The 20,378-nt window shown below is 40.0% G+C and overlaps 1 protein-coding gene and 1 long non-coding RNA gene across 11 annotated transcripts in view; one reads left to right on the top strand and one right to left on the bottom strand.

Annotated features, from left to right (window-relative positions):
• The window catches only part of LOC135214821 (uncharacterized), a 20,532-nt gene extending 11,854 nt beyond the window's left edge, over nucleotides 1-8,678 (top strand). For 2 of the 8 annotated variants that reach the window (XR_010314478.1, XR_010314479.1), the window contains exons 8-25: nucleotides 560-591; nucleotides 1,046-1,107; nucleotides 1,961-2,021; nucleotides 2,496-2,537; nucleotides 2,887-2,993; nucleotides 3,382-3,449; nucleotides 3,717-3,760; nucleotides 4,418-4,455; nucleotides 4,675-4,719; nucleotides 4,986-5,024; nucleotides 5,194-5,244; nucleotides 6,097-6,142; nucleotides 6,807-6,876; nucleotides 7,056-7,122; nucleotides 7,514-7,564; nucleotides 7,884-7,998; nucleotides 8,188-8,262; nucleotides 8,490-8,678. This is a non-coding gene — a long non-coding RNA (uncharacterized LOC135214821). Of the gene's footprint in view, nucleotides 1-559; nucleotides 592-1,045; nucleotides 1,108-1,960; nucleotides 2,022-2,495; nucleotides 2,538-2,886; nucleotides 2,994-3,381; nucleotides 3,450-3,716; nucleotides 3,761-4,417; nucleotides 4,456-4,674; nucleotides 4,720-4,985; nucleotides 5,025-5,193; nucleotides 5,245-6,096; nucleotides 6,143-6,806; nucleotides 6,877-7,055; nucleotides 7,123-7,513; nucleotides 7,565-7,883; nucleotides 8,020-8,187; nucleotides 8,263-8,489 lie in introns of all 8 variants that reach the window. The other 6 variants (XR_010314482.1, XR_010314483.1, XR_010314480.1 and 3 more) reach the window with 6 other exon arrangements.
• The window catches only part of LOC135214819 (WASH complex subunit 1-like), a 192,864-nt gene continuing 173,583 nt past the window's right edge, over nucleotides 1,098-20,378 (bottom strand). For 2 of the 3 annotated variants that reach the window (XM_064249198.1, XM_064249197.1), the window contains exon 11: nucleotides 8,453-14,387. In XM_064249198.1, the coding sequence (XP_064105268.1) occupies nucleotides 14,220-14,387 (168 nt within the window). In that variant the 3' untranslated portion in view covers nucleotides 8,453-14,219. Of the gene's footprint in view, nucleotides 2,425-8,452; nucleotides 14,388-20,378 lie in introns of those variants that run through there. The other variant, XM_064249199.1, reaches the window with a different exon arrangement.

Here is a 20,378-nt window from a genome sequence, read left to right as displayed (position 1 = left end):
CATTTTTGTTGGTTTGTTGAAATGCAGTGTCGGAGTGTGTATTTTTAAATTTAACCCATAATGAATGGCAGGGCTCTTGATCCCCAATATTTGCGTGTGAAACTGGTTCAGCTGAAATGATGGATGTAATTGTGGAATATTTTTTAATGGATTTTTGTGTGAAAACAATATGGTAAAGCTTACAATTCTCATACAGGAGATTAGTGCAACTGAGTTATCATTGTGATTCGTTTGCTTCTACGTTTCCCAGTATGTTTTATGGTTGCTAGGGTGTTTCGTTGTTTTCATCCCCAATTGACTATAACCCATTTTTTGTCTGGTCTATGGGTGTACTTGATGAAAATTTAGCCCCACCCCGGGGGATAAGAGGGCTGTTTTCTTACTTGCCTTCAGTACAAGAAGTGAGCCTAGTAGAAGGTCCACGTCTTAATTTTATGATGATTTGTTATCCCTGTCTCAAGGTGTACATGTGGAAAATACAGTTACTGATAGATTAACTATTATGGGCTTTGATTTTATGAATGTGAAGAATTAAAGGGTTCTTTTTTTCTTATTACAGAATGTCGTCTCTACATTGGCAGCGCACAATAGGTAGGTATTAAAACTTAAATGTAAATTAATTAGTATGCTTAAGGTGAAATTGACGGTTGTAGGATGTTGCCAATTCTGTTATGGATATCAATGGTTGACCACAGAGTCGCTTATTTCTGCTAAAATGCAACTTGAGTGCTAAGTTTGGTCAAAGAGCAATTAGTGTTAACATCAAGCATGCACGTATAAAAATATGTGACTCTTGTTAACAATAACATGGTTCTTTGTTATCCAAGCCAGTAGGATGAGGTCTTGTATAAGAAGAAGAAGAAAAAAAATCCTTTTTGGGAATGTCTGATCTTAATTGTAAGGTTGAACATTATTTTATGAACCCACATGGTTTTAAGACTACTTTTATCCATATATTTTATAAACACATTGACTTTTTTTTAAAGGTGCTGTTGGAAATTCTTCAGCCTGTATATTTTATAAACACATTGACTTTTTTTTAAAGGTGCTGTTGGAAATTCTTCAGCCTGTAAATGGACAAGGGATTAGTTAAATTTTGAATAAAAGGTGAGTAGTGTGATACTAAATTTTTATTTTACCCAATACATGCTTAGGAACTGAATGGGGTGAATTTAAGGTGTTAGAGGATTGTGATATTCCTATTAGAATTTACTACAGTACTGTTGCAAATTGGCTTCCAAGTGAAAATATCTCTAAAAGTGAGCCTATCCATAAGTTGAAGACTCCTGGTGGGGGCTTAGTAATGTCAGTGCACTTCACAGGTTGCAGTGTAGGCATTATTAAAGGTTCTTTGCCACTTCCCTTCAACTCATTTTTACCCATATATTTTGGAAAAGATTTCCTGAGAATTTGTATTCTTGCATTTCTGGAAGTAGATAGAACGAGAAATCATACTGTTTGTTTTTTTATTAATTTGGCTTAATCATTGCTTACAAAATTGACGTTAAAATCCTGGAAATATCTTGTCCAAGGGGGTCCAGCCTGAGAAGTCTACTTAAGACTTGGAGGTCTGGAAAAACTAAGCCCATATATTAATTAATTATTATTATAATAATGTCCAAGGGGATAGTAACTTGAAAAATATATTTAGCCTCATTGTTTTTGCCAATTCCTAGTTTCTTCTATTTTTACCAGTTTTCCAGCTGGAACTCTTAAGAATTATCCATAACACTGCAGGTTTGTTAGCTATGAAGAATACAAATTGTTTAAAAAATTGTTCTGCGAAAGTGTAAACCTGCATTTCTGGGAGTATGATAGAATAATGATGAACAATTTTTAAGACTGAAATACTATGTTGACTGGTTTATTAATTCGGCATTTGGCTATGGCTGACAAAATTGACATTTGAACTCTGGAAATATCTTGTCTAAGGGGTTAGTAACTTTATCAATATTTTCAGGAGGATCAATATTTTCAGGAGGAGGAAGATTGGTGGAAAACTACAGCATTTTGCAATAAAGGTTTGTATCCAATTTTGATATAAAATTTCTTTGCCAAATTCTTTACACCCTAGTGTTGGTTGAATACCAGTAACTAGTCATATGGGGAATAGTTGTATCTGCGAATATCAATATCGTTTTTGGGTTAGGGTTGAAGTATTCTTTAGCCGTAGGCCTAGTCATTATTAATAACTGGAAATAACTCAATGTAGTTTATGCAGTGAGACCTAAGTCTTTTTGGAGTTGGGGATAATTGTCTTTGGATAACAGATAGGTGTACGATAGATCTGTTTCTGTGATGAGACGATGACGAATCTGAGGTGCTATCAGTCTCTTGTAAGTGAAGTAGTTGGCCATGTTCTATGGTTGCTGCTTTAACTGCTTGTGATTGGTTCACCCAAAAAGATGTTTGTGAGGCATTTGTCTGAAAGCAGTTCATTTCTATTAGGTATTTTAAAGTTGATGGAATTTTGATGCATTTTTTTTATTTTTTAGGTAAAAAGGGAAAGGTATGCTGTGCAGTTGATCAAGTTTGAGGTGAGTAGGAAGGCTGTATAATGCAAGTGATGGAATGGTCAATTTCAGAACTTATAAACATTGGTAATGATGATATATAAACATTGGTAATGATGATATTTCAAGACCATTTGCCTGTATGAGAAACAATGAGTTTTCTTATTTCATAACATACTTCATATGGTCTGACAGTGGTTTGGTCAAACCAAGAGATTTTTAAAAGTTAGTTTTGATGATGATTAATTTTGACAAGCATATGTCAGAACTAATGTTGCTGACAAAACATAAGCTGATAATTTGTTAATATATTTGTTCACAGTGAGTAAGAAAAGGCTAACACTAATCTCTAATCATTCTTCTGAAACTACAGTGGTGGTTGTGTCGAGATTGAAACTACTGGCGATGTGTCAAGATGAAACTACAATGGTGATTTATGGTTGCAGTTGCCTTCTTGAATTATGCTGAATTACTAGTTTGGTAAGATTTTATTCAAGTTAACTAAAGCAGACTTGAAATTTATGGTTGCAGTTGCCTTCATTAATTACACTGAATTAAGTCTGGTAAACTAAGTAATTTTTAAAACTTTTCTAAGCAGACCTTAATTTTTTTTCATATCGATAAATTTTAAGACCTAATATTTTGAGTAGCTAATGGTGGTCCTTTACAACTGCTTGGTTAAGGTATTTCTGTTTATTCTATGGATTGTTAGATTAAAATGATAGTGATAGTGGACAGGATTACATGATGACAAATTTTCGCCCCTAACATAATTACATTGATGACTTGGTTAGTCTTGCTGAATGAAATAATTAAGGAATTGTTATATTTTTTTCTTATACTTTCTTATCAGGGTTTTATCCTACAGGTAATTACAATGAACTTTCAACAGTTGTTTGAAGAGTAATCCAGTTCATTTGCAAAACCACAAACGTGGTAAGTTGAGGTGCCAGTGTAGTTTTACTCCTTTCACAAGAGTAAACCCTTTTTGTACCATTCATGTTGTAGGGATTTTGATAGTTTATGCAAGCTAGAAATTTGCAAAAGGCTTTTCGTCCCTTGGATTAGCAGATGTGATAATGATGACAAATTTTCGCCCCTAACATACTAAACACTGGTGACTTGGTTAGTCTTGCTGATGGAATATGAACGAAATTAAGACCATTTCGATTTTACTTTCTTAACAGGGTTTTCATCCTACAGGTAAATAGTGAACTCTGCTGTTGGTTTAATCATCGATAAGAAAGGTTAGTGTTTCTTCTGGAAAATTTTCTATCATGGAAGTGGTAATTTTTTTTTTTTTCCTGTGCTGAAACTTAATTTTTCTGATTATATAATTTTTATTTAATAAAAAATATCCTGAGCATCTCTTGATTGCATGAAGATTTATTAATTTATTTTATTTTAATTTTTTTCCCTGATTATATAATTTACTTTTGATAAGGAATATCCTGAACATGTCGGATTGCATGAAGACAGTCTGTCCCCATCCGAGTACACTCATGTGGGATAGTGCTACTATGCTATTGAAATTTTATTTTGAAATACAAAAGCTGAGAACACCCGTAGATGGTATTGGTGCATTTTTGCCATTACCTGTTCCTTGCAGTTTCTCTGCAACCCCTGCCTGTAACACCCCTTTCATTCCTAGTATAGGCAGTCCTTGGTTATTGGCGATCCAGTTTTACGTTGATTGTCTATTGATGATCAGCACTGGATTTTTGGTGCTGGTAATAGGGAGCAGCACTGTTATTGCCAATCTCTCTCTCTCTCTCTCTCTCTCTCTCGTCTCTCGTCTCTCTCTCCCCCTCTCTCTCCTCTCTCTCTCTCCTCTCTCTCTCTCTCTCTGCTTTCATATTGGGAAGTAACTATTCTGTTCTTATGTAAAATTTTCCATATTCCAGAAGAGGCCAACTTAAGGGGAAGGATGACTTTTCATTTGGTGAGTATTACTTGAAAGGACTTGATTTACATTGCTTTGAAGAAAGGATTTTATTAAACTACTATATAAACTTCATGATGATTATGTTGAATTTCATTCGCGGTGAAAACTAGACAGCTTTTGCTTGTGGTGGACTTTTGTGTCTGATATAATTAATGGGTTCCTTATGCCTTTTGAGTTGGGAAGTATATGTTCTTATGTTATTTTTTTTTTCCTCAGTTATCAGCAACTAAAGAAGGAAGGAAGACTGGCTTTTAAAATTTGGTAAGTTAATTTTGACTAGTTCAAATTTAATTTCAACTTCTATTAGGTTATTAAATGTTATTTGCATTCAACTTATATTATTATGAGTAATCTACATTTGTTTGGTTTTGTCTTGCTTGTGCAGAGAAAAATTTCTTTATGATGAATGTTCTTTCAGACCTAGGTGATTGACAAAAAGAACGGCCATCTGAGCCATTTGAAAGTTGATGTAATACTAAATATTTTTTAGGTGTTTGACCACCCCCCCCCTTTTTTTTCCCCCCCAGATCCATGAGTTTTGGGAAAGGAATAACTTCAGTTGACATGTAAGTTAATTTTCTCAAACTTTAGAATTTTGTTTTGAAATGCTTGTTGTGATGAGTACTCTTCTCCACATTTGATAATTATAATGAAAATTGAAGTTTCTGACAACTAGCATAATAAGTATTTCTTGTTGCCAAAGGTTGGTTATTTGAGTTTTTTTAATACTTTCAGGTTGCAGACTTGAGAGAGTGAATTTTCGGGAAAATAGCAGTATTATGGATGGTAAGTAGATTTGTAGAAATCTGATAACTTTAATGATATCCCACAGTGAAACAATGCTTTACCAGGAGGAATGAACACTATTAATTACCTTTTATCTATGGATTTTGCGATCATAAGGGAGTAAATGTCATACAAGCAACCTGTACATTTAAGGGAGGATTAGCTACTTGAAAAAGGAAAATTAAAAATATTAGGGTTTGAAGCAATGTATAAACTCACTCACTCTCAAGAGTGGATGGAGACTAGAACTGAAGAGATAGAACACATCTGATTGTGGGAACTACTCCACATACAAGTTATGTGACACATGGAATAAACTGCCACCAGAAGTTGTAAACAGCACCAGTGTGGAAGAGTTCAAAAGAATGCTAGACAAAATCCTTTGCTGAGACGAGCCTCTTACTTGCACAACTGGGAGTACAGCATCTTCAGGATATTGAGCTGTTTTCTGTTAGTTAATAGAGGATAAGGGAATATAGAATTCCAGTAAGGATAAGGAATACCTTATAGTATACAAAGGTCTGTTCAAGAAAGTGGTAGTGCTGCCTGGTATTACACATTCAAATTTTATTTCTTTATAGTTTTCATTAACTATCAGGTCAGCATTGTCCCTAGTATTACCCATTCAAATTTTATTTCTAAAGTTTCATTAAGTTTGTGCCAGTAGTATAAATCTAGAAAAAATTTGGGATTGTCAAGTCACTTGCAAATATTTCCAATTGTGATGATAACGAATTACCGTTTGAATTCTATGAAACCAATATAGAGCTGCAATTACTTTCTGAAGGTTGTTTAATGGATAATACTGGTTTTGTGAAACTAAATCTTCCTAATTCAATTATGAATTTACAGGTGTATAATGAAGACAAGGGTCCCATGGAAACCATTTTAGGATTAGGCAAGTATTGGTTGAAGGTTAACTACTGATTGTATAGTTTTGATAAAGTCTGCAACCTCTCTTCTTATACTTTACCTCCTTTAATGTACTCTTTCATGAGACTTGCCACCCTCTGAAAATTGTTTCCAAAGGTAAATGCAAAGTTTTCCTCTAGGTCCCAGTGCTTAGCCTTCCATATTCTATTATCTACTTCAGCTTCACATGTGCTAGTCTTGTCTGTCTACAGAGCTTTCCTTAGGGAACTCTCTGGAGGTGTGACCTTTGTTTGCATTACTAAATTCTCTCCAGCACCTAATTAATTTGTTCCTGCACTTGCTTTTTCAATCACCATTGGGTTCATTTCAATCCTTAATTTATGCTGCAGTTAAACTCTTAAAAGTATAATCCTCATCTAGGTTACTTATTCTTCCCCTCTGATTTACGTGAATTTACAATAGGTTTAAAGTAAATTTTGCCAAAGGTAACAGGTGCATGGAAGGGCTATGACACTGGAGGTTTTGTAGTAATGTTAGCAGTTATTTAATGCTGCAGCTTTTTACCCAAGATGAAAATTGGAAGAGCCTGACGATATTTGAAGATAGACTTAATAATCTGAATTACAAATTAAAGTAGTGTTATTTCATAATCAGTGATCTGTATTAATGTATATTTTGTATGCTGGCAGATTGTGTCGAGGATCATAAACCCTGTAATGGTAGGAAGCAGATACTCGAAGAAAGCCGAGAGATGTCAAGGTGAGTTCCCCACTTAAATATTTTCTGCATTTCCCTCTGTGAGATCTTGTGATGAAAATTTGAACACCTCTTGGTTGATATATTTATGAAATTAACAAAAGCTCTGAGAAAGCACCATTTGTAAAGTAGGTAGGCCTCAGGATAATTCAATACGATTACCTCCTACTTTTACTTTCTAGGTTTCTGTACCAAGATGGCAGTGTTTTAAGTGATAAAAGTGATGGTGCTGTACGTTGTTTCTCATAGGTAGGTCTTTTCAAAGTTTTGCTTAATGTTCCTACTAGATAAGGACACATGCTAAAGATTTCAGAAGTGTAGTAGGAATTTTATCATATTCTAGAAAGAATTTAAATTCATCCAAATTTTTGGCAGAATTTAGTGGTGTGCATTAATCATTATAGAAATTGTATTTAGCTTTTAGAAAGGTGAACTTTCCATCATCACACACAGATCATGGAAAGGGTGTTCTGAGAAATTGGTAACCTTCATTTCTGGGAGCAGATTGAATATAATGATGAGAAATTCAAGACTGAAATGCTGTGTTGATTAATCTGGCTTAATCTTTGCTGACAAAATTATTTGAATCCTAGAATTATCTTGTCCAAGGGAATAGTACCTAAAACAAATATATTTTCAGGGCGAAGTTTGGAGAAGTATTAGCAGAAAACTGGTGCCATTTCCAAACTAGGTTTGTATCCAATATGGAATTTTTTTAAGGTTCTGTTTCTTGTAAAACTTGTAATCAAGTTATGTGAAATAGATACTTTGCAGTTTTCATTGCCTGCATCATGTTGGGACTCACTTTGCCAAGTGTTCCGCTCTATTTCTGTATTGCTATGTTTGCTTTGCATAAAGATTATCTCTCCACTCCTACACTTTTAGAATGATGACATTGAATTACCCACATTCTATGATTGTTATGATTGAAATAATCAGTTCTGAATTATATTAAAAGCTTGATAGTCAGATTTTTTTGTATTGTCTACTAATTTAAGAAATACTTTTAGGGTTAGTGCTGCTGAAGTGAATTGAGGGAAGTTTGAGCAAATGCAGAGTAACCCTAACCCTCCAACCCCACCCCACTGCCTAAAGATTCATTGGAGATCCCCAGAGCACTGCAAGGTCTGCATCCTATTACTACAAGTATGAATTACTATATAATATAAATTGTTATAATTTCTTTTATAGTTTGATGACATATTACCCACATTCTATGAGGTTGTGATTCAATCATTTGTTCTGATTTAAAATTGTGATTTCATTATGGTCTGTTCCTTGAACTGTGAGTAATTTGATTTGGTCTGTTCACAGATTTGTATGACCTATCCTGACCTGGTCTTTTCCCTGAGGTTTGGATGGCTCCTCTGTCTGTGCCTAGCTTCCGGGGTAAGTTTTATTCCATCTTTGTCATTCTAGCTACCATTAGTATTAGTTAATTTGATTGGTCACTGGTTAGTTTTGTCCTCAGGTTTGGCAATTTATTTTAACTGATGAATAATATTAGTGTGATTCAAGAATGATTATTATCGTATTCGTACACTGATTAAAAGGTTTTGATAGAATGATAAACTTAAGCTGTAAAGGTGTCTCATTAGTTTTATTGTTTATTACAGATTGGTAGTGATTTAAGGAGGCCAGTGTGAACATTTGTCTGCAGGTGGAAATCGAGTGCATTAGAAGAATGGCTTAGGTTTAGTTTCCTATTTTGTTGATATTTGTACAGGGTTTTTTTTTTTTTTCTCCTCAAACCAACATCATTTGTATCTGACTAGTTTTAAATATATTATTGGATATTCCTATAACCATACATTTATTTACCCTTTATATGCCACTTTGTTGTAAATCTGATAACTGCAAAATGCATATTTTATTGTATATTCCTTTAACCAGAAATTCATTTCATCTAAAAAATAATTAAAAATTAAACTTTATAGTAACCTGCAGAAATATATCTGTACCATTGAAGAGAACCTAGGGTGGAACTGAATATTTTTCCCTGATAATTTCTTTTTCATACAGTAGTACTTATCCTACAGATGCAAGCTAGGCCTTTTTATGAGCTTGCCCTTCAGTATGAACTGAAAACTGGTAGTAACTTGAAACTATTAATTTTCACAACAGCCATCACCTTCACTTTTCTTGAAAGCCACAGCAGAAATAAGATGATCTGGTTGCTTTTCAAACAGGCATGCATAATCCCTGCAAAGGAAAACCAACCAAGCGCCACAGTCGCGTATTTGGAATGATAATAGCTTCCCACCTCTGGTCGCGGGTTCGGTTATTGGCCATTCCACTGAGAGATTTCTATTTCTGGTGATAGTTCACTCTCGACATAGTTCCGAAATCGCGTAAATCCTTTGGTGCCGTTGCTGAATAACCCACTGGTTCCATGCAATGTAAAAAAAAAAAAAATAAAGCACCATACAAACGGGAGAACCAATCTTAGTCTGTAGCATCTATACTGATTCAAGGGATAGGAAATCCTGTCCCTATACTGAATTTCAACAAGGCTTGGATTTAAGAGTTGAAATATCTACTGGTATTACTTTAATCCACAAAGAATTTAATAACTACAGAACTTCTCATGCCCTCATTTCCTGGAGGACCAAAAAGCAAGGAGAGCTCGCACAACTTTGTAAGCCCTGAAATGGAAAGGAAGCTAACCTCGGAAGAGGTATTGGCCTATCTGATTATACCACAGCTATAGAAGGATACTTCTGGACACCTTGTAAGCCAAGACTACATCTCTGTCCGGTAAATTTGGTGTATTCAAGGCCACCATGATTAACTAGATGTATGGGTATCTATAATTACATAAGCGCCTCAGTGGCGTGGTTGGTATGGTGTTGGCATCCCACCTCCGTGGTCGCAAGTTCTATTCTGCCATTCTATTGGTTTGGAAGTCTCGTAATCCTGTTGGTCCCCTTTATTGAATAACCACTGGTCCATGCAACATTAAAACACCATACAAACAATAATTGAATGCCGGGCGAATTATGTACAGTAAGGCCTCTATAATTGGGGGGGGGATAAGGCCCAGAACCCCTGTGATAAGTAAATACCCATTTTATCCTGGTAGCCCCCCTCAATAATTGTTTAAAACTGCCTACTTTTAATAGTTAACCCACCCAAAACCACTATTCCAATATTTATAACTGCCTAATTTAGTTCTAACACCAAATATCGTCAACTATCATCTAAAACTAATTTCAAGAGTTTCAATGTTATTTTACAACATTATCCTTAAAAATATATGCAGTATACGTACTACTGTACATAAGTAGCCTATTAGGGGGAAACACCGCAGTGGAGCCATCGTCATCGCGTGGGTCAGCCTTATTCACTCATATTTAATTGGTGAAACAAGAATATAATTACATCTTTAAGCATACCATTCAAAAGATTGAAGTTTTGTCAACATAATGCGATATATGAAAGTGCCATACGAACTAAAATAAGCATGTGAGGTCTTCGTAAAATGTCTTCAATGCAGTTTTGAAATCCAATATTGCGGCAACCGCGTGAGGTGTCATTTCCAAACATTATTACTACCATGCCTTGTACTATACTCCATTACAATCTCGAAAGATAATCTTGCTGTGAACGCTACCATAATTTGATGTTAATATCTTGTTCATATTGCGCACGTACATTTTGTCAGCTGGCTGGCTTCATATAGATAAAAGTTGATTATCGCTGATATGAAATTATTCCACGAATAGCCTTTTTATTATGAAGATACGACGATAATATATAAAGTAAAGAATGGTTTTACGTATTTCGTTTACCGATGAGAGAGAGAGAGAATTTTGTTTCGCTTCGTCGCAGAGATAGAGAGAATTCTTTCTTCAGATCTCCATTACATGAAGAATGAGTTTTATTGTGTTTTATTTTTACCTTTGAAAGCCACCATTGAATATCGGCAGTGACAACTCAAACAACAACCCGATAAACGTTCGAAAGTTATGGCAGATGACGTCAGCAATCAGCTGTTTCAGAGAGAGAGAGAGAGAGAGACAGACTGTTGCCTGATTAGGTTGTAACATTAACAGGTATCCATTAACAAAAGTTGAATATCATATGTGTACTGAGAATAATGATCATTTTAATAAAACTGTTGTTTTACTGTGTCTAATCATACTGCATGTATTATTAGTGCATATTATAGTACAGGCAGTCCCTGGGTTACAACGGGGGTTCCGTTCTTGATACGCGTCGTAAGCCGAAAATCGTTGTAAGCCGGAACATCATAAAAAATCCTAAGAAAACCTTACTTTTAATGCTTTGGGTGCATTGAAAATTATGTGAACTGCATTCTTATTGCATTTTTCATAAAAAAAACCTTCAATTATTGATTATTTTGCATTTTTGGTGTCATGTTTCATATGCCAGATGAGTGTTGTAGGTTGTAGGCGTCATAACCCTGGAAATGTCTGATGAATATAACTGAGAAGCGCCTTAACGTAACCCGGGGACTGCCTGTATTATGATATGAACAAGCGATCTACCATTTGCATTCTTGTTTTGTTTACATTCTTAAAATAATCAACTGACGTCATTTTACCAATATCATCACTGTTTTTAGTTACCAAATGCAACTTAACTCAGAGATATGGTTATTGCACTGCAACTAGGTTTAGCCTACCAATGAACTTCATACATAACCCTTACATAGGCTATTTATTATGAAGATATGCCAATAATATATAAGGTGAGAATAGTTTTATTACCATTATTGTCAGTTAATATCATAATGTGAGTAGTTTCATGTATGTTGGTGATTATCAGACCGTGGCCGAGGCTTGGCCTACCGATAAACATTGCATACGTAACACGTTTGTCCCGCGATGCTGCGATTCATACCAGCGATATAGCATGAGAAGCAGTCCAAGAAAAATCCCGTGAATGACTGATTCCGTGATTACTGATATGCGATTAAGCGATGCCCCACTGTATATAAAAAGGGGGAACACCACAGACGGGTGGTACCGTCAATGCACCTTGTGCAATGCTAGGCAGGCATTACTTGAGATCCTGTGCAGCATGCCTTCAGCTCCCAGCAACAACCCCTTTTGTTCCATTAGCTGTACCTCTTCAAATAATCTTTCCTTCCATCCTACTTTTCACCTTCTTTTGACAATTAAGTGCAACTGCAAGGTTTTCCTGCTATTTCGCCTTTTCTTTTTACATTAAATTTCCGTTTCAGCACTAAATAACCTCAGGTCACAGTGCTTGTCCTCTGGCCTATATTCTATACTATACTGAAGAAGGAGGACAAATGTCCTTGAATGGAATCCAGTACTCGTCCTGAAGGACAGATATCCAGGGCTCTGCTCCCTGCTCTTTACCACATGACCCAATGGTGAGACTTGTCCCTATTCATGGCAGCAGATGGCAACTGCCACCCTCTGACCTTCCTTCTTCCCCTTACCAACATTCTCTGGCACAGAAGATTCTCTGCACTTCTTAGATGGCTGGGGGTCTTCCTCACTAACCCAAGTGTGGATGGCTTTGGAAAACCCAAAGACTTGGCTAAAGCTGCTTTAGATGCAGAAGGCTTATAGACAGTATGAGTAATAAGGGTGTTTTGGGACTTTACCATTGTTCCAATCTAAAGAGTAAAGGGATGCCCAACACTGAACTATTCCAGAACGAGGCTACTCTTGCGAGACTTGGTGAGAGAAAAGACAATTATATCCCTACTATACAGAACCTAGTTTGTCCACTGGTTGGCACTCTGGTGTACCAGGAAGACCTCTGCCTTCTAACACCAGCAACCTCAAATACACCGCCCTCTCGTCCCTAAACGAGATTCCTGAAGCAGCATAGACTATGGGTAAGTTCAACCATAAGTCGAGCCACAAGACTTGTTTTAAATGTATGTAATGCAGCCATCTCTGTTGTAGACAATGTGAAGCACCTTGATGTCACCTTTTCTACAGCCAAGTGAGGCATGCCAGAACTCTGCTCCTTAGGGTATTCCCAGTCCTGAAACCAGATATGACTGTTACATGGGAGAATACACTGGACCCACCCGAGTCTCGGAATCACTTTCTGCTTTTGATTGGGCTGCCCATCTGCTCTCGTACCTAGTTGCAACCAAGAATAAAAGCAAAGAGGAAGAACAGTCCCTCGTACTGCTGCTCCTGCTCTACTCTGTGCATGAAGTGAACTGTGTGAATAAGAGGCTAAAGAAGCTACTGGGGACCTTTCCCTTGAAAAGGATTACTAGCAATCACAGACAGAGCAAGATCCCTCTGTGAGCCTTTTGAAGAACGCTGAGTTCAAGACCCCACCCAGCTACTAACATGAGAGTGATTTGAGGTACAGTTGAAAGCTGAGTGAGCAGGTTGCACGTACCCATCCCTGTGCAACCCTGGGAGGTCAGCAAGAAGGGTGTTACTACAGCACACCTGCCTTCCTGTGATCATGACCAGAACATGCAGCCTTATCTCAGTGTGAGCCCATGCACTTTCAGTGTGATAAGGAGGGAGAAGGCTGCATTCTAACTGAGCTAGTCATTTGGTGACAGCAACCTCCTGGTACCCCTGGAGTGGGGAACAGTGCTTTGAAGGCAAAACACTAAAAGAGTGATGAGGAATGGAAGATGAGGGTTAAGGAGCTAATGGGTTTGATGGTGTCACTGGGGGAGTATTCCTCCCTGAGGAAGCCAACAAATGCTTCTTGTTCCTAGCCTCTTCCCAAAGTAAACCAAGGCTAATTTCATAATATGTACACTTATCTAGCAGGGGAAAGCCCTTGAGCAAGCCCTACCCCCTGCAAGAAGCGCAGTATGTGATCACATCCCTTAAGTTGAAAATAAAAGACGAGTTTAAACACAAGACTGGAAAAATTCTACAATACTGTTGTAGTCCAACCCTTTCAACCAGTCAACAAGAGAAGCACAGCAGCATGTCTGTCTCTCACAGCAGATGCAAGAAAAATGCCAACTTGCTCTTTTGATACATCTGGTTAACTACCTCTTTACCAAGTTTCATGAAGTTTCCAGCTCACACTGAAAAATACCGTAAGAACAAACAAAATTTTCATGTTTTAGTTTCATGTAAAATTTCTCATACTGCATAATTGTCACTGAAGGTTAGTTAATACAATAAAATGTAAATGTTCCAGTTAAAATTTCTGAACTATTGAAAGTAACCATGTACTAACTAGTTTCAATCAAAAGTTCATTTTTATCCAAAGACAACTGTCTTTTTACATATTCCTTGCTATTAAAAATGATCTTTGCACCGACAGACATAAAAATATGTAAGGACAAGTAATGTCTATCACATCAAAATTCAAAATATCTGATACTTAAAACCAACACTGGCAAGTTCACATTAATCCCAGTCATCATCACTGCCATGATCTTTTTCTGAAGCATCAGTTGCAACAGGTGGTGGAGGTATCAAGGCGGACATTTTCTCCATTGTTGTCATACCTCCACTATTTTCGGGTAGCTTTGAGTCAACAGCATCTTTACTATCCTTCTGTACACCAGATATGCCCTGGAAAGAAATGATAGCCTGGGTAGCATAAACTTACTGTTAGAAGTATAGTACAACAAGATTTGATATTCAGAAACTAGAGACCAGAAAATCCAATGAACAACTGTCTACAGCAAAGGTAAGAAAATGGACTGGCATCTTAACTCCACACTTAACAGTATAACAGGTAGTATATATATTTTGTAAATCTGCAGAATAAGATTTTGAAATTCACATCACCTGCTAGAAACCAAAGAATGCATTGAGCAACTGAGGCAAACATGGGTATATACGTGCTGTCGAAACGCAAAATGTCTGAACACATAAGCAACCAGTCACACAACTACATCCATTCTTGGACTAAAGAATCCTTGAGGCTTAAAAATGATATTGTTAAGATACAATAAAGTTTTGTACATACTTACCCGGCAGATATATACTTAGCTAGTGTCTCTGACGTCCCGACAGAATTCAAAACTCGCGGCACACGCTACAGGTAGGTCAGGTGATCACCCTTTCCCGCCGCTGGGTGGCGGGAATAGGAACCATTCCCGTTTTCTAATCAGATTTTCTCTTCCACCTATCTCCTGAGGGGAGGCTGGGTGGGCCATTAATCGTATATGTCTGCCGGGTAAGTATGTACAAAACTTTATTGTATCTTAACAATATCATTTTTGTACATGCAACTTCCCCAGCAGATATATACTTAGCTAATTGGCACCCTTGGCGGAGGGTAAGAGATAGCTAAACACTAATACAAAAAATAAAAAACAGGGAAACAACATCTATTGTAGGTAACATAAAAAACCTTGGTTCCTACCTGATTGGGCAGAAGCGCCTGTAAGACATATATTCCTGTGAAAAGCTAAAGAGGTAGCTACAGCTCTGACCTCATGAGCTTTGACTCTTAGGAGTTTTAAGTGTTCCTCTTCACAGGATGCATGAGCTTCTCTAATTATGTCTCTAATAAAAAACGCTTGAGCATTCTTAGAAATCGCTCTCTTAGGATTTCTTACCGAGCACCAAAGACTATCCACATTTCCACCAAGTAGCTTCTTCCTTTCTAAGTAGAACTTGAGTATCCTGACTGGACACAAGGTCCTTTCTAAGTCTCTCCCTACCAAAGAGGACAGTCCCTTAATCTCAAAAGTCCTTGGCCATGGCTTAGAGGGGTTTTCGTTCTTTGCTAAGAACAGGGGATTAAAGGAGCATACCGCAGAGTCTTCCTTAAAGCCCACTGTTCCTTCTAAAGCCTGAAGCTCACTAACCCTCTTAGCAGAAGCTAGTGCAAAGAGAAAGAGAGACTTCCTAGTCAAGTCTCTGAAAGAGGAAGTATGAGGAGGTTCGAACTTCTCGGACATTAAGTATTTAAGAACCACATCTAGGTTCCAACTAGGTGGTCTTATAGTCTTGGACTTCGAGGTTTCGAAGGACCTTATCGAGTCGTGTAGATCCTTGTCCTCCGAGATATTAAGGCCCCTATGTCTGAAAACAGAGGAAAGCATGCTCTTATATCCTTTTATTGTGGTAACAGCCAGATTGCATTTCTCCCTCATATAAAAGAGAAAGTCAGCTATTTCCGTCACAGAGGTACTGGAAGAGGATACTTTCTGGACCCTGGTCCACCTTCGGAACACCTCCCACTTCGACTGGTACACACGTAGAGTTGAAGGTCTTCTGGCTCTTGCAATAGCCTTTGCAGCATTGCGTGAAAACCCCCTCGCTCTGACGAGTCCTTCGACAGTCTGAAGGCAGTCAGACCGAGAGCGGGGAGGTTTTTGTGGTATCTGTCGAAGTGGGGCTGTTTGAGAAGATCGTTCCGTAGTGGAAGGGACCTCGGGAAATCTATCATCCATTCCAGTACCTCTGTGAACCAATCTTGAGCTGGCCAGAATGGAGCGATGAGGGTCAGTTTTGCTCCCTCCGAAGAGACGAACTTTCTTACTACCTCTCCTAGGATCTTGAAAGGAGGAAAAGCGTACCCGTCAATCCCCTCCCAATTTAGAAGGAGACCATCTACTGCCACTGCCCTTGGATCTGATATTGGTGAGCAGTAGTTCTCCAGTCTCGCATTCCAATGTGTTGCGAAGAGGTCGATATTGGGTCTCCCCCAGAGGTTCCAGATCTTGTTGCACACTTCTGAATGCAGAGTCCATTCCGTGGGAAGGACTTGATCCCTTCTGCTCAGAAGGTCTGCTCTTACGTTCTTTTCCCCTTGGATAAATCTGGTTAGGAGAGTTATTTTCCGTTCCTCGGTCCAAAGAAGAAGCTCCCTTGCTTTCTCGAAAAGTGAGAATGAGTGGGTCCCTCCCTGCTTCCTTATGTAGGCTAGAGCTGTCGTGTTGTCTGAGTTTACTTGCAACACGGAGCCCAAGACTTGAGGTTCGAAGTGAACGAAAGCTAGATGCACTGCTGCTAGTTCCTTCTTGTTGATGTGCCAGGACACCTGTTCCCCACTCCAGGTGCCTGACACTTCTCTCGAGCCTAGAGTCACTCCCCATCCTAGTTCCGAGGCGTCTGTAAATAACACTAGGCGAGGGCTCGACAACTGCAGGGAGAGTCCTTGGTTGAGTCTGTTTGTCTCTAACCACCAACTGAGGTCCTCCTTCATTCTCTTTGAGAGCCGAAATGAGTCCGAAAGGTCTTGGTGCTTCTGATCCCAATTCTCCCTGAGGAAGAATTGTAGGGGTCTTAAGTGCAGCCTCCCTAGAGAAACGAACTGTTCCAACAAGGAAAGGGTCCCCAGAAGACTCATCCAGTCCCTCGCGGAACATTGTTCTTTCTCTAGGAATGTCTTCACTTTCTGTAAACATCTCTCCTGTCGTTCCTTTGATGGATACGCACGAAAACCCCGAGAATCCATCAGAATCCCCAGATAGACAATGCTTTGCTGGGGGGATTCATCTGGGACTTCCCGAGGTTTATTAACAGTCCTAGGGACTGCGCTAAGTCCAGTGTTAATTTCAAGTCCTCCAGACACCAATCCTTTGACTGGGCACGGATCAGCCAATCGTCGAGATACAACGAGATCCTTACTCCTTCGATATGTACCCAATGAGTGACATTCCTCATCAGACCCGTGAACACTTGAGGGGCCGTAGCAAGACCGAAGCAAAGGGCTCGAAACTGAAAAACTTTGCCCTGTACCATGAATCTTAGGTACCTCCTGGACGAAGGATGGATAGGCACATGGAAATAGGCATCCTGAAGGTCCAGGGACACCATCCAATCCCCTGGACGAAGAGCTGCAAGGACGGAGGATGTCGTTTCCATAGTGAACTTTTGTCTTGACAACGAAGCAATTCAGGGCACTTACGTCCAGGACTGGCCTCCACCCCCCTGAAGCTTTTGGTACTAGAAATAGACGGTTGTAAAACCCCGGAGATTGAAGGTCTTGAACACTTTCTATCGCCTCCTTGTCCATCATTTCTTCTACGAGTTGTAGCAGGGCCTGGTTTCTTATAGGATCTCGGTATCTTGCTGTTAACTCCCTTGGAGTTGTTGTTAAGGGAGGTTTTTCCCTGAAGGGGATAAGGTATCCTCTCTCGAGGATAGAGAGGGACCAGGTGTCCGGCCCCCTCTGAGCCCAGACTTTCGCAAACTTCAGAAGTCTGGCTCCTACTGTAGTCTGGAGGACTACTGTCTCACTGTGGTTTGGTAAAGGTTTTGCGTGCTGATCTTCCTCTCTTGACAGGCCTTCTACTCCTAAGAGAGGGTCTAGATGTCGTTCTTCCTCGAAAGGGCTGCTGAAAAACAGGCTTCTCTCTTTTAGCCAAGGGAACTGCAGGTTTCAGTCTCTTCGCCGACTGCACAAGAAGATCTTGCGTTGCCTTTTCTGATAAGGACCTAGAGATGTCCTTCACGGTCTCTTGTGGAAACAGGTGACTCGAAAGGGGCGAATACAGCAAGGAGGCTCTCTGTAGAGGAGACACTGATTTTGCCAAAAAGGAACTGTACACAGATCTCTTTTTAAGGACTCCGGATCCAAAGAGAGAAGCAACTTCCGTTGATCCATCCATCACGGCCTTATCTAAACAAGACAGGACACTAGTTAAAACCTCCATAGTCACAAAGTCTGGATCCTGTGCTCTCTTGGCCAGGGCTCCCAGGGCCCAATCCATAAAATTGAAGACTTCAAGTGTGCCAAATAGACCCTTGAGCAAATGGTCCATTTCGTACATTCCCCAAGAAGCCTTCGCCGATAGAAGAGAGCGTCTCCTAGAAGAATCCACAAGAGCTGAAAAATCGGCATCCGCTGAAGAAGGAAGGCCCAATCCCATTGGTTCTTTTGTGTCATACCAGACACCTGGCTTACCTGCCAACTTCGAAGGAGGGCAGGAAAAAACAGTCTTGCCCGCTTCTTTCTTAGAGAGGAGCCAGCTCTCTAAGCTCTTCATAGAAAGTGTCGGACGCATTTTAACGAATGAAGGCGACTTCGAAAGTTTGGTGCTTGAAAGGAGTGATCCTGGTGAAGGAGGATCCGCTGGGCGAAGCGAGTCCCCGAACTCTTGAAGAAGCAGGGCTGCCAGCCTCTTGTAATCCGAGACGCCCGCATCTTTAGGCGCTTCATCCTTGGAAATCTCTTCTAAGGTAGCATTAGGGGAAGAAGTCCTCTTCGGAGAAGGAGTCCTAGAAGGAGAGGGGCTCTTCTCCTTCGAAGGAAGCTTAGAAGAGGAAGGGAGTCCACTTCCTGAAGCGATCCTATCCACAGAAGAACTAGCTTCTACAGGAAGGGGCCTAGCAGGAGAAGAACGACTGCCGCTTCTCAAAGGCTCTTGTCTGAGAGGGGAAGAGCTTGCGTCTTTGCAGGCGAATCTACCAGGAGTAGGGCGAGAATCCAGTAACAGTCTCTTTCCAGGCTCTTTGCGCCTGCGAGGAGAGGCGCTAGCGTCACGTCGGTGGAGCCGCGCCTTGGGGTAGAAAAACGCCTGCTCTCATCCTGGCTCCTGCCAGGAGAGGAGCTTACTTCCTTCCGAAGACTCTTGTGAGAGGAAAAACTCGGATCTCCTAAGGAGCGCTTAACAGAAGTAGGGCGCAACATACCAGCCAGAGTCTTCTCAGGCTCTTGACGCCTGCGTGGAGAGGCGCTAGTGTCCTGCCGTGGGCGCCTGGAAGGAGTAACTCGCCTGGGCGGAGAAAAACGTCTGGTATCATGATGGCGCCTGCTAGGAGAGGCGCTAGAATCTCTCCGAGAACGTCTGGGGGGAGAGAACTGTTCATCGCTCTCTCTGCGTCTACGAGAGGAGCGGAGACTATCCTGTTCCTTAAGATTGCAAGGAGAGGGGCTTCTATCCCTCTTAGAGCGCCTATAAGGAGAAAAGCGTTCGCTACTCCTACGTAAGGATTGATGATCCTGGCTCCTGCCAGGAGAGGGGCTTGAGCCCTTACTAGGGCACCTAGACGAATGCGGGATCTTACTAGAAGAAGATAGTCTGGTCGGAGTCGCAGATCGCTCGCGATAAGAAGAAGCGTAGTCAAACGATTTCGTTGGAGAGGAGCGCCTTACAGGAGAGAGACGCCTGCCAGAGTCCGAACGCCGGCTCGAAGAAGGTCTCTTAAAAGAGCTCTTGACTGGAAGAGAGGAGTCCTTCCTGCGAGAAGGCCCCTTGGGAAGAGAGCCTACTAACGTGGATAACTGCTCTTGCAGGCCCACCAAAAACTAGTCGAAGAGCGAATTCCTTCAGGAAGAATCAGGAGACTTCATAGCTCTCTTCTTCTGAGCGGGAGAATACTCCGGAAAAGGCTCTGGGCTGGAGTCAAACGTGTCTCCTGCAGGAGGCTTCTAGGATCTCTTCAGAGGGCGCGACTTAAAAGCGGAGCTCCATCCGTGTCTCGGCGAGGAAGAATCCGAGTCGGAAAAACACTTCCTAAGGACGCTTTATCTATAGCGGTCCAAGGCAGCCTGGGACGAATCTACAGGAACTGCCGAAGGACGCCTGACTGTTGGGAATACTCTACATCCCCCTTGCGGCTTTCGACATTCCTCCTCCCTTGGTCATGGGAGTCTGAAAG

This window comes from Macrobrachium nipponense, chromosome 46 (assembly GCF_015104395.2).
Source record: "Macrobrachium nipponense isolate FS-2020 chromosome 46, ASM1510439v2, whole genome shotgun sequence".
NCBI lineage: Eukaryota > Metazoa > Arthropoda > Malacostraca > Decapoda > Palaemonidae > Macrobrachium > Macrobrachium nipponense.
Note: the sequence above shows the minus strand (reverse complement) of the source record. Positions and strands in the feature narration are given on the sequence as shown.